We start from the raw sequence: 14,388 nt of genomic DNA, 5'->3' as shown, positions 1-14,388 counted from the left end.
CGGGGTTTACTCCCTTAGCCTTTCCCCTGAAGAGGTATGCCGCAAGGCAGCGGAGGTTTTTTGGAGTCAGAGTTTTCCTTCTCTGATGTACCCTGACTGGAAGCTGCCCTGGCTGGTTTAGCTCAGTGGATTGAGCGTCGGCCTGCGAGCTAAGTGTCGCTGGTTCAATGAGGAACTACAATACCCAGAATTCCTCCAGATGCGTAAACGACGTCTATTCCGCCTACTCATCGCTACGTCCTTTGGGACTTGTAGTTGCGTGCATTCCCCCGTGCACACTGCTGTAGCCCGGCGTATTTTCCGGTCTCGTGGGGTTCAGCACCAGAGGAAAGGTGAAGTCTCTCGAGTAAAGGTTAAAAACTGTGATATGAGTGAGGGGGTGAGCAACACGACTGAGCCTGTTTCTTTTGTTAGGAATCCGGAATAGCCTTGACTTCTCAGCTATCGTTACCTGTCTTCGCTGTGATTGTCTTGAAAAGTTGCGAGGCATTGAGGGAAGAACTTGCCGGCAAGTCAGGGCCGGGTATCTGCGGTAGATATTCTTATTCCACCCAGCACGTGTTCAGGCCCAGATACAGGGTTTGACTGAGAAACCGAGGCCTTCTAGGTATCGTATTTTTTTCGGATCGCGAAGGTCCAAGGCAGGGGCTGAGACCACCCTGGCAGAGGCCGGAGAGATCACAATTATTCGTTCAAAGCTGTTGAGTGCCGGGCGTGGAGGATACCAGCCATTTGCAAAGGGTATCACTGTTTATCTGGCACTGTACTTGTTCACAGATACCTCTCTCTCATTTAGGAGGCCCCTCCTTTGGTTAAATGTCTTCCCCAAGGTCACTTAGCTGGGAATTCTAACCATTGAGTTGCTTCCACTTTCAATTGTGAGACAGGACAATCTTGAAGATAATTTTGTGCAGTGTTTTCTATGTTATGTGTGCGACCCAGGTGGCCTTGGGTCAGGTTGCTGTACTGACTGCCACAAAGTAATCAATACTGTCTCATCTTTTTTTTTCTTGTGAGCTTGGCATAGGCAGAGAGAGGAGCCTTAAGTGTATTTTTAGTTTTGGTTTGTTGCTGTAATGAGGCTGTTCAAGTTGAAAACATCAAAATAACTGGGTGATTATTCCAGCTTCCCTAGTACTAGCGTAGTTTTAAACCTTTTAGAATCTAGATTTTCTTATCTATAAAATGCAAACGATAATATTTACCTGGAGGGTTAGTTCAGAAAATTTAATGGCATAATATATTTTTAAAGTCTTTGTAAAATGTTGCAGTAGTATTTGGATCATGTGATTTTAGTCCCAGCTTTTAAAAGCATTGTTTCTAAACTGGAAATGCAAACATTTATAATATATTTTTAAAACATTTTTCATAATTATCTTCGTTTCATATATTGCTTTACTATATTTTGTTACAGTACTTGATTTTTTCATATTTTCTGATTGGACCTTTAATCATCTTGTTTATTGGTTAAAACCTAGCTAAGGTCAAAAGCGACAAAATTGTTTGAGTTATTTTGGGGAATCAGGAGAAAGGAGCAAATTATGCTAAAAGCAAATATACTTATCCTGAAAAAAATAATTTTATTATGGTTCTAAATTAATGGCTATTCTTTTAGAAATTTTAAAGGTGATATATTTATTTATTTATTACAAACAGTTTTCCTCTTCTATTTAAAAATACAGTTCTTCCCTGGCCAGGTGAGATGGTTGGAGTGATGTCCTCCTGTACATACACCAAAAGGTTGAGGGCTTGATCCCTAGACAGCATACAAACCTAGGTTGTGGATTCCATCCCCAGTGAGGGTATACGGGAGGCAACTAACTAATCAGTGTTTATCTTTGGAGCTCGCTCGTGCTCGCTCGCTCGCTCTCTCTTTCTCTCTGTCTACCTCCCCCTCCCCTCCCCCCTTCCTCTTTCTCTCAAAAGACAGTTCTGAATTTGGGATATTTTTTCCCCCTTTTTGCTCTTATGGTCCAATTTGAAAACTTTATGTGAATGTTAGATGTAACACATTTAAAAAATAATTATTTTAAGTTATAGTTGACATGCAATATTATATTAGTTTCAGGTGTACAACGTAGTGTTTTGACATTTATGTACCTTATGAAGTGATCACCATAATACTTTAGTACCCATCTGTCATTGTACAAAGTTCTTATAATATTATTAACTATATTTCCTAACAAACATTTTTTAAGTGGAATGCAGAAAGAAGCCCCTTTTCCTGGGCATTTAGTTTTGGATCGAACCCTACTATCTAATTCAAACTAAGAACAATTTTTCTAGTTAGTGCAAAACAAAAAACAAACAAAAAAATAGCCAAAAGAAACAAAACAAAAAACTTGTTACTTTAATTTGAATTATAGAATTATTTTAATATTAATAATATAAGTATAACCATCTTAAACCAATTATTTTACAGAAGCTGTATATTGGAATGGAATTTGGAATCATCATAATGGAAGCAAAAGATATGAAGGAAAAACAGTTATTCTTATGTTGGCATATTGTACCTGGCTACTAGTTGCAAATGGTTTTCCTTACCCAAGAAAATTTTTGTTATAAATGAAAATACCTTTTCTTTAGACTCAATGTTTACAAATATGCTTCGTCTAAGAGCTATTTGTCCATTTTCATGGAGAGTGTTTCATTTTCGACTCTTCAGTTGCGAACCATTAATTAGCCAAATGGATAAATGTACAAATGAAGAGCAAGTTTTTGATCTGATTGAAAAAAACAAAGACATACTTTCAGGAGAGCAAGTGGGATGTGCATTTAATATACTTTGGCAGTTTCAAAAGCAGAAGACCAACTCGTTAAAAAGTGTTGAATGTATCAGAGACCATCCCCAATTTCTTACTCTTTATAATTTAACTGTAAATAAAATGGAATTTATGAATGACGATAATCTGGTGAATGTGTTGTACATCACACAACAGTAAGTAATGTATTTTTAGATTTTATAGAAGTTATTATATTTTAATTTGCTAAACATCTCTTTAAGGCCTGGTGGGGAAGCTTAGTTGGTTAGAGCATTGTCCTGATATGCCAAGATTGTGGGTTCGATCCCCGGTCAGGGCACATACAAGAATCTACCAATGAATGCATAAATAAGTAGAACAACAAATCAGTGTTTCTCTCCCTTCTCTCTCTAAAGTCAATTAAAAAATTAAACATCTCTTTAAAATGAAAAATTATTTTTTCCTGTAGTTTCTTGATCATTAATATTTTTAAGATGCTTAGAAGAGATTCTTTGATTGTGGTAATCATTTCACAATATTTGTATATCAAAACATGTGGAACCTGAATATGTACATTTTTTATTTGTTAACCATACCTCATTAAAGCTGGGGGAAAATTAAAAAAAGGAATTTTATGTTGTTTGCAAGGGAATCCAGCCTTCAGAAGAACTGAACTCCCTATATAAAGGATTCAGTAGTTATATAAAGGGAAAAAAGCACACAAAAGTTACAATTAGTCTGTTTACTAGTCTCATTGGTGGAAAAAGCAGTTTTCTTACATGATTATCCAACCTGCAAGGGCTGTTTAAGTAGCTATAGATGTTAAAATTGCACAAAGTAGAGATACAGGTGTTTTTATTAGGGAGTCAGCATACAGTAAAGTGGCTTAAGGCTTTACTTATTTGGGGGATTGGTGTTGGACTGTAAAAAGAGTGGCGCTCCCCCTTTTTTTGGTGTTCCTTCTCAGATTGAAGTGTTTTTTTTTCCTCAGGTACATGAAGAGACTATGTAATGACGACAGGCAAAATACCTGGTTTGCTTTCTCAGTGTTATGTTAGTTTGGAAAATGCTGAACCAGACAAAATTAAACAATCTTTATTACAGGAATCTTCAGAGCCATTAATATGCCAGTGTATATTGTGAATCTCTTAAGTGGGGGCATTTTCCAAACTTATTTAATCACAAAACATTGGTTGAACACCTTACAAGACTGATCGATGTGTGTCAGGCACAGGTGGAGAAATGCTGCTTGGTAATTTGCCTAAAAACTGCATTTCTGTTTTCCTCAAATCATATTTTAATAAGGAAAGGATTTCAAGAGTAGAATGTAATTGTGGGTCCTGACCAGTGTGGCTTGGCTGGGCGTTGTCCCACAAAGCAAAAGGTCAATGGTTTGATTCCTGGTCAGGACACAGGTCTGGGTTTTGGGTTTGGTTCCTAGTCAAGGCGAGCATGGAAGGCAATCAATTGATGTTCCTCTCTCTCTCTCTTCCTTCCCCTCGCTCTAAAAATAAATAAAACCTTACAAAGAAAGAATGTAATTGTGTTTTCAAGTTTTTAAAACAGGATGTAGGATGAAATTCTTTTGACATTTATGAGACAAAATAATATAGCCTTAACATTATAAAGATGTTGAAATCGTTAAAAAGAGAAACTTTTATACGTATAATATATAGTATATGTGGCTTTATTATATAGGTCAAATATCCATTGTTAATTGAAGGTATACTGGAACAGCAACTCTTATATGCTGCTCGTAGTATAATATGTATCATGAGCTTTATTATTTAATTTAAATTTTTTTTTTAAGAGATTTTATTTATTTACTTTTAGAGAGAGGGACAGAGAGGAAGAAAGGGACAGAAACATCAGAGTGCAAGGGATACATGATAGGTTGCCTTTCGCATGCCCACAACTGGGGACCTGGCCTGCAAATCAGGCATGTGCCCTGATTGGAAATTGACCTTTCCGTTCACAAGCCAGTGTTCAACCACTGAGTCACACCAGCCAGGGCTAAATTTTCTTTTTCTTTTTTAAAAAAATATTAAAAACATTTATTTTTAGAGAGAGGGGAAGGGAGGAAGGAAAAGAGGGAGAGATAAATCAGTGTGTGGTTGCGTCTTTTGCACCCCCAACTGGGAACCTGGCCCGGAACCCAGGCATGTGCCCTGACTGGGAATCGAACCGGTGACCCTTTGGTTCTCAGGCTGGTGCTCAGTCCTCTGAACCACAGCAGCCAGGGCTAAATTTTATTTTTCAATTACAGTTTACATTCAATATTGTTTCAGTTTCAGATATACAGCGAAGTGCTTAAACAATCATATATTTTATAAAGTATTTTCCCTGATATTTCCGGTACCCACCTGGCATCATACATAGTCATTACAATGTTATTGACTATGTCCTTATGCTGTACTCTACATTCGCATGACTGTTTAGTAACTACCAATTTATACTTAACCCCTTCACCTTTTTCATTCAATCCCTCAGTCCCCTTCCCTTCTGGTAACCACCACTCTGTTCTTTGTATCTTTGAGTCTATGTTGGTCGTTTGTTTTGCTCTTTAGATTCCACATATAAATGAAATAATGGTATTTGTCTTTGACTGACTTATTTCACTTAGCATAATACCTTCTAGGTCCATCCATGCTATGTATCATGAACTTTAAAACTACCCTTGATCCAATAATTTTGCTTATAAGATTTATCCTAAGAGAGTAACCTGAGATTCATATGAAGATTCTTGTATATGGGTGTTCATTTCACATTATTTATGATATTGAAAAACTAAAAATCAAATCGTAGATGAATGTTTAACCAAGCGATACTCTATTTACTTAATGGAATAATATACAGTCGAAATCATGTTTTGAGGAATATATAATGACTTGTGCAAATGCCCTTAATATAATATTAACTTACTGAAAAAGGCAGGATATAGAAATGTAAAAGAAGTATGTGTATTTTATATGTGTGTAGGAAAAAATATTTGGAGAGAAATGTTCCAAATTAATGGTGGTAGCTATTTATGAGTAGCAGAGTTATAACTGATTTTTATTACCCTAGTAAAATTTTTCTTTATATTTCAAACTTTGTTCTATAGAAATATTTTTATAATGAGAGCAAAGTAATAATGTCATGTGTACTTTTAACATGAAATACATCTTTGAGCATTCATTATTCAGTGGAGAACATTGAAGTGAGCAAATAAAAGGGTGAGAGGGACATGAGATAAAGTATAGATGTTTATTACATTGTACCAAAAATCAGAATGAATGCTGAAATGGGAACAGACCAGAAATAAGGACTAACTGTGTAAGAGTTCACTTTTGCTTTATAATTCTTATTACATGTATTTTTAATAATTAAAAAATGCATATGTATGGAACATTATTTTCTCTTGTTTTTTTTGAGGTTTGCTATTGAGGCCCATGACCCACTAGTTCAAGCACTAGTGATAGAAGCATGGAGAAGACTGGAACGGCAAGTACTCTGGGTTCTTCCTCTAAAATCTGGGTTATCTTTTTCAGGGTTAGCATAGTGAAATCTTGTAGGAAAAGAATGGGGAGTGTGTTTTTCCTTAAGAGAGAAAAAAACAACCAGTATTTCAAATGTTTCCTCTTTAAATTAAGAGTAGGGGGCATAGTGTGTTTTTTCACATTTATCAAAATATAAGTGAGATAGAGTCAGCTACTCATGGAATGGCTTTTTTTTTTTTTAATTATTTTTTTAAACAAGGATATGTTTATTGATTTTAGAGAGAGAGGAGGGGGGAGAGAGAGAGAGAAAGAGAAACATTGATGTGAGAGAGAAACATCGATTAGTTGCCTCCACTATGCCCCCACTGCGAACGGACCCACAACCTGTGTATGTGCCCTGACGGAGGATTGAACCTGCAACTTTTTGGTGTACTGGACGAAGTTCCAACCAGCTGAGCCACCTGGCCAGGGCCATGGACTTGCATTCTTGTATCTTTTTTTCTGGAAGAGTTTTACTTCAGAAAGAAAAGATTCTCTGAGTGATAGGTAGTCAATTAAAACCTAGAAGTTCAGGAACCATAAAAAGAGAAAAAAGATACCAGTTGACTAGAAAGGAAACACTTTAACAGCATCTGTAGGTACTTGCCTATCTCTTTATGGAGAAGCAAGGAACAGAGCTCACAGATGATTTAGAAGCTTTCAGGTCCATTGCTATGAATAGTATCAATTTAGATTTATTTCCTAAACTAAAAACACAGCTATTTTTAGCGTGTTATAATCAATAATCATCTAAATAATGTGAAATTTGTTCAGGGTATTTTTTTTTAAGATTTTATTTATTTTTAGAGAGGGGAAGGGAGGGAGAAATGGAGAGAAACAGCAATCTGTTGCTTCTCATATGCGCCCTGACTAGAGGCTAAAACTGCAACCCAGGCATGTGCCCCAACTGGGAATGGAACTGGTGACCCCTCACTTTGCTGGAGGACATCCAACCAACTGAGCCACACTGGCCAGGGCTGTTTGGGGTATTCGTTTTCTTTTTTTTAGATTAAAAAAAAAAGATTATTATATATTTTTAGAGAGAGGGGAAGGGAGGGAGAAAGAGAGGGAGAGAAACATTGATGTGTGAGCTTGCCCCAGCTGGGGCTCTGCCCCTCAGCCCAACCCAGGATTCAAATTAGTGACCTTTCAGTTTTCAGGCTAGCACTCAAACCACTGAACCACATCAGCCAGGGCTGGTCAGGGTATTCTTAGTGAGTATTGAGAAGTCTATACAATTTATTCTGTATAAGAGTATATGAGAAGCTCTCCATTTATAAGAGAGCTGAAAGAATAACAAAGTTCATATTAGTAAATCTTCAACTGGTTCTGAAAACTTTGAATTTTTAAACCAAGAGATTATGGATAGCCAAGGTCCATTAGTGGAATAAAGCATATGTTAGTAAGGAAAGGGAAAATCAAGGTGGTAAAGAGACAAGAGAATTTAAAAAACCTTAGAATAACACTGACTGATGTGGCTTGGCTGGCCATCGTCCTGCAAAGTGAAAGGAAGCAGGTTCGATCCCTGGTCAGGGCACATGCCTGGGTTGTAGGTTCGGTCTGTGGTCAGGGCACATAAGCAGCCAGTCAGTGTTTCTCACATCCATGTTTCTCTCCCTCTCTTCCCCCCCCCTTTCCCCTCTCTCCAAAAATAAATAAATAAATATTAAAAACAAAACAAAATAAAACAGAACAACTCTCCCTTTAAACCAAATAGTAACCCAGGGCAGAAAGGAAAGGATTGAGTAAGATAAAGAATAACAACAGGCTATTTGTAGGTAGGGAGGAGCAGGCATTCCCATGTAACGCTTTTTTAACATATTGCACCTTAAAGCTACAATAAAATCTTTTTTCTAATTAAAATTTTTTAAAAAATATTTTATTTATTTTTAGAAAGAGGAGAAGGGAGGGAGAAAGAGAAGGAGAGAAATAATGTGAGAGAGAAACATCATTTGGTTGCCTCTCACACATACCCTGACCAGGGACTGAACCTGAATGGAACCAGTGACATTTTGCTTTGTGGGACAACGCCCAACCAACTGAGCTATACTGGTCAGGACTGAAAAATTCTTAACAATTGTAGTTACATATAGTTGATCTCTGTCAGCCTTCATTATGGGCCAACAGAAATCAGCTATATGTATACCTTAAACAGGACCAAACATTTCTCGGGGGTTAGAAATTCTACTTTCAGTAACAAAATTGTAATTTTAGTTAATCTCATTATATAAATCCATCTGTTTTTTTATCCTCTTCATTTTTGCATTCTCTCTACCTGTAACTTGCTTTTGTTGAGTGTAAGGAGGAAAATCGTATCTTCTTGTGAGCAATCTAAAATATTGGATCTTAGGTGTTAAATTTGATCATTGTGGATGATAGCTTAACACTTCCTATTTTTTTTCAAAGCAGCATTAGGTGTTATGTTTATTGCACAGCTTGAACAAATCTGTTGTAAAATACGTGTTTTAAATAAATTTTTGGCCCTGGACAGGTCGCTTAGTTGATTGAAGCATCGTCCTGTACACCAAAGGTTGCAGGTTCTATCCCTGGTCAGGGCACTTAACTAGGTTGCAGGTTGATCCCTGCGTGGGGCAGGTAATGGGAAGCAACAAATGGATATTTCTCTCACATCAATGTTTCCCTCTCTCTCTCCCTCTCCCCCCCTCTTCCTCTCTTTAAAAAAAGAAATCAATAAACATATCCTCAGATGAGGATTAGAAAAGAATATTTTTGTTTTACCTTATAATGAAACATATTACAAATGTACAGTTTACTTCCCAGTGAATGAGACATTTCTTTTGAATTTTTTTTCATTTCAAAATAGCTCAGAAGGTAATGACTGTTCTATATGGTTTTTATGTGTGGCAGTGCTTTTATTGTTTTATAATACAAGGTTATACAAATTTTATAACTGATTTGTATTGCATATATAGAATTTCTAAGAGTCAAAGAATAAGCATTAATTTATGATTGTTCAATAGTCTCTGTGCCCTAGGATGTTAATTTTTTGTTAAATTTATGAATTTGTTACATAAATATAATTTGTAATGATTCGAATGGGGTAGATTATTATAATTAGCACTATGTGATGAATCTTAACAAGGATAATAGCATAGACTTGAAATTCAAATGGAAGATTTTAAACATTTATAAAAGAGAGGTTCATTTATTGAACTCCCATGGACCTATTATCCAGTTTCTACAGTTACCAACATATAGCAGTCTTGTTTTATCTAAATCACCTCCCTTCCCTCCCCCTTCAGTATATTTTAAATTGTTATATTTCATCTGTAAGTACTTCAGTATATATTTTTAAGAGATAAGTAGTTTAAAAATACAGTATTCCCTCACTTATCACGGGTATTACGTTCTAGACACCCCCGTGATAGGTGAAAATCCGCAGAGGAACCTTACATTTATTTTAGTATTTATGTATATTTTAAGGCTTTATAAACCATTCCCAGTCCCTTATTAACCTTTCCCACTCTGTTATTAACCTTTTCCACACTTGTAAACACTGCTTATGTTCTTAAACATATTCTACACCTTTTAAAAATATGCTTTATTGATTATGCTGTTACGGTTGTCCCAATTTTTTTTCCCTTTGTTCCCCTCCGTCCTGTTGTCCCCCCTCCCCTTAGTCCATGCCAATTGATTGTGCATATAGTTCTTCTCAACATCTTCCTGTCTACTCCACTCCCTCCTACTATGCTTCTTAATTCCTGTACCATCTCCCTCCCTTTCCCTCTTCCCCCTCCCTGCTGACCTCCCCCCATAATGTTCCCCATACCTATGATTCTTTTCCCACTCTCGTTGCCTACTTAGTTTGCCTTTGTTTCAATTCCCTAGCTTCTGTTGTTGGTTGTTGTGATACAGTTTTCATTTTAATGTTCATAATTTTGATCCTCTTTCTCCTAAACAAGTCCCTTTAACATTCCATATAACAGTGGTTTGGATCTGATGAACTCCTTCAGTTTTACTTTGTCCTGTAAGTACTTTCTCTGCCCTTCTATTCTGAATGACAGCTTTGCTGGATAGAGTAATCATGGTTGTAGATTTTTCCTTTTCATCCTTTGAATATTTCTTGCCAGTCCCTTGCTTGCAGAGTTTCTTTTGAGAAATCAGCTGATAGTCTTATTGGGACCCCTTTGTATGTAATTCTCTTCTCTCTTGCTGCTTTTAAGATTCTCTCTTTATTCTTCATTTTTGACATTTTGATTATAATGTGTCTTGGTGTGGTTCTCCCTGGGTTTAGTTTTTCTGGAAAACTCTGTGCTTCCTGGACCTGTAAGTCTATTTCCTTCCCCAAGTTAGGGAAGTTCTGCTTCATTATTTTTTCACATAATTTTTCCATTTCTAGTTCTTCTTCTTCACCTTCTGGCAACCCTATAATTTGGATGTTGACCTGCTTATAGCTGTCCCAGAGGTTTCTGAGCCTCTCCTCATTTTCCTCACTTCTCATTTGCTCTTCCTGCACTGGTTGACTGTTTGTTCCTTCCCTATATTCCGATTTGTTGATTTGATCCCTGGTTTTCTTTCCCTCACCACTAGTTTTGTATGTGTTTTTGTTCATTTCAGCAGGACTAGCCTTCATTCCTTCCCTCTCTTGTTTAAGATCTGCTGTTAGTTCTGTAAGCTTTCTTATAACTATAGCTCTGAATTGAGCCTCAGAAAGATTATCTGCTGGTCTGATAAATCATGTGTTTGCTGTCTGATCAGCTGCGTGATTGGAATCTCTATCACGATCCCTGCCATCCTGACAGTTTTTGTTTACCTTTCCTTCTTGGGCAGAGCTGTCACATCTCCTACGCTATAGGGGGCAGAGCCCCGTGCATTTGTCACTACCGTGTGACCCTTCTCACCACAGTGTGGTGCTTTGTGTGGGGGTGGGGATCCAAGATGGATTCTCTGCTGAGAGACGGGTAGCCTCCTCCTCCGTCCCCATACTCTCTGGGCCTCATAGTCTGAGGCAATGGGGGTCTGCCTTCCCCGACATTGGAATTGTGATCTGATGGGTTTGGTCTGCAGCCAGGGTTGGTTCCCGGGCGCTTCTTTCCTCCCCTTAAATACAGGTGTCTGTGCTTACCGCAGTCCTGCCGCCTGTCGCTGCAACTGTTGCCACCAGCACAGCTTGACCTCTCTGCCCCGGCTTTGTCCCTCCTACCTGTCCAGGCAAGCACCACTTATTTATAACTTCATACATTGGACTTCCATGTAGCTTTATTTTCTGGAACTTCTGGTTATTTCTGGTTTTGCGGTAGTTGTAGTCCTTAGTTGTGGAGGGAGACGGAGCGTATCAGTCTAGGCCTCCATCTTGGCCAGAAGTTCCCATATTCTACACTCTCAAACCTACCTAACTTTAACAACATACGTATACAGTACTGCAAAATCCTGCGATATAGCGAAAAATCCATGATAAATAATTAAATATAATATTTTTTAAAAATCCCGCGATACAGTGAGGCTGTGATAAGTGAACCGTGATATAGAGAGGGCCTACTGTATATATATTATCACAGTGCCATTATAATACCTAAGAAAATGAATAAAAATTACTTAATATCACCTAACACCTGGTTTGTGTTCATATTTCTTTCATTGCTTTATAAAGGTTTTTATAGGTGGTTTATTTAAATTAGTATCCAAAGAAAGTTCACACGTTGCTTTGTCACAGTTTTTCTCTTTTTATAATTAAACATTTGTTTGAAGAATATCATATAAAATTCCGCCAATCATAAATATACAGCTTGATGCATTTTCACATACTGATCACTTCTGTGTAATAGCACCGAGATCAAGAAACATAACATCCGTCCCAAAATTTCCTTTTATGTGCTCTTCCAGTCATGTCCCCACGCCCCAAGAGTAACCACTGTCTTGACTTCTCATATATTTGTTTTTTAAAAATAGAAATGGAATTCTGTAGTAGGTACTCTTACCTACTTTAGTTCACTCAGTATATTTTAAAGAGTTATCCATGATATTGTATAATTCAGTAGTTCTTATTTCTTGTAGTGTGGTATTTTATAAATATGTGCAAGGTGTCCTTTGTGCTCTTGATGGACATTTAGATTATCTGCAGTTTTTTGCTATTACATATTGTGCTACTGTGAACTTCCTTATGCTTATCTTTTAGTGAATTCAAAGTCTTTTAAAATCTATAACAAATTTCTGTCTCTTCCTTCCAGGTTGCCATTTACTTGTTGAAGAAATCAGGCCATTTGTTCCTATAGAAAAATTCTGAAGTTTTTCATAGCACTGTTGTAGAAGTGGTTTTTTGTTTGTTTGTTAATATACAATCTTGAGCTGAAATTGTTCTGTCACCAAAAAAATAAGTAAATGATTCAAATAATTTTGAGTAATTGTTTTCTTTAAAATCTTCTAAGTATCTGACTTTTAAAAATTTAGCATGGGATACCTTTATAATAACAAATAATCAACATTTTAGAAAATTTTTTTCTAAAGTAGTAATGTACATGCATTAGTAATAATATAATAGTATTTTTATTGCTTTTTATTTTACAACTGTTTTTAGGTGTTTTAAGTGAAAGTAAATACTAATGATCTCCTTTGTGTATTGCTTCAATAGGTTTGATATTCATGCGCTATCAAAATTTTCCTCTTGCCTAGCAGATCAACACTTATATTTGAGTCCGTTAATGGGAAAAATAGCTGATATTGTAAATAGGAACTTGGAAACAACACAGAACTTAAGGTAAATTTATTTAGAATCCTTGGGTTGTGGTGTAAAGATTCTGAGCTTTGGATGCACACGGACTTAGTTTGGCCACTTCCTTGCTATGTGACTTTAACTTCTTGGGAAACTCACTATTCTCATTTATAAAACAGGGATAGTAGTGTATCTACTTTGCGATGTTGCTGTGGGAATTAGAGATATTAAAGTGTTTAGAGTATAACACAATATTGTTGAGATCTGTGAAAGGTTTGAGAATTTACCTTCCTTGCAAACTTAAGGGGTTTGCCTGTCTTCCTTATGACCTCATTTAACGTTAATTATTTCCTTAAAGGCTCTGTCTCCAAATATAGTTACATTATGGATGGAGCTTTAACATACGAACTTTTAGGGGACACAGTTCAGTCCACAATATATACCAATGTTCATAGCAGTATTAATCACAATTGCCAAAAGATTTGGAAACAACCTAAATGTCTTAACAGATGAATGGACAATCAAAAAGTGGTATATACGAACAGTGGAATATTATTCAGCCTTAAAAAGGAGGGAAGTTCTGACACCTGCTACAACGTGGATGACCCTTAAAGACATTATGCTAAGTGAAATAAGCCAGACACAAAAAGACAAGTACTGCATGATTCCACCTAATATGAGTTACCTAGGGTAGTCAAAGTCATTGAAACAGAAAGCAGAGTGTCTGTTTCTAGGGGCTGGGAGGAGAGGAAAAGGGTGAGTTACTGTTTAATCAGTAAGTAGTTTTAGTTTGAGAAGATGAAACTGTTCTCCAGGTGGATGGTGGTGATGGTTGTACAGCAATGTGAATGTAGTTAAAACAACCATACACTTAAAAATGTCTAAAATGGTAAATTTTACGTTATGTGTATTTTAACATACACATGAAAGTAGCTTGTAAAAGCAGACAATAAAATCGTAAAGTAAATTATGTTACCTTTGAAAAATTCTTAAAGACCTCTCTGAGACTCTAATGAAATCCTTGGTCATTTGCCCACTCCAAATTGCAATTACAATATATTTTAAAAGATCATTTCAGGGGTCTTTTTTTATAAACAATTTTATTTATTTATTTATTTATTTATAGAGAGAGGAGAAAGGAGAAAGAGAGGTAGAGAAACATCACTGTGTGGTTGCCTCTCACGGGCCCCCAGCTGGGGACCTGATGTGTAACCTAGTCACGTGCCCTGACTGGGAATCAAACCAGCAACACTTGATTTGCAGGCTGACGCTCAATCCACTGAGCCACAGCAGCCAGGGCATTTCAGGGGTCTTTATGATTAAACTAAATAGCAATGTTAGGTTACTAATTAATGTTAATATTAGTATTAAACATTTTGATTAGAGAAGCCAGAGTATTGTACAACTGAGTCTTTAAAATATATTTTATTGAAAAGCTTAAAGAAATTTGGAAACAAAA

At 36.6% G+C, this 14,388-nt stretch overlaps 1 protein-coding gene across 5 annotated transcripts in view; it reads left to right on the top strand.

The window, feature by feature from the left end:
* Positions 1–266: 266 nt before the first annotated feature.
* Positions 267–14,388, top strand: part of FASTKD1 (FASTK mitochondrial RNA regulator 1) — a 37,559-nt gene continuing 23,437 nt past the window's right edge. For 2 of the 5 annotated variants that reach the window (XR_016511818.1, XM_090280536.1), the window contains exons 1-4: positions 267–332; positions 2,423–2,938; positions 6,156–6,224; positions 12,849–12,974. Coding sequence is in view for 4 of the 5 variants with exons in the window: in XM_090280536.1 (XP_090136662.1) it covers positions 2,592–2,938; positions 6,156–6,224; positions 12,849–12,974 (542 nt within the window). In the remaining variant the exon portion in view is untranslated. The other 3 variants (XM_090280550.1, XM_090280553.1, XM_090280542.1) reach the window with 3 other exon arrangements.

The sequence above is a fragment of the Furipterus horrens genome, unplaced genomic scaffold (genome assembly GCF_987537825.1).
Source record: "Furipterus horrens unplaced genomic scaffold, mFurHor1.1.pri manual_scaffold_1, whole genome shotgun sequence".
In the NCBI taxonomy this organism is placed as follows: domain Eukaryota; kingdom Metazoa; phylum Chordata; class Mammalia; order Chiroptera; family Furipteridae; genus Furipterus; species Furipterus horrens.
Note: the sequence above shows the minus strand (reverse complement) of the source record. Positions and strands in the feature narration are given on the sequence as shown.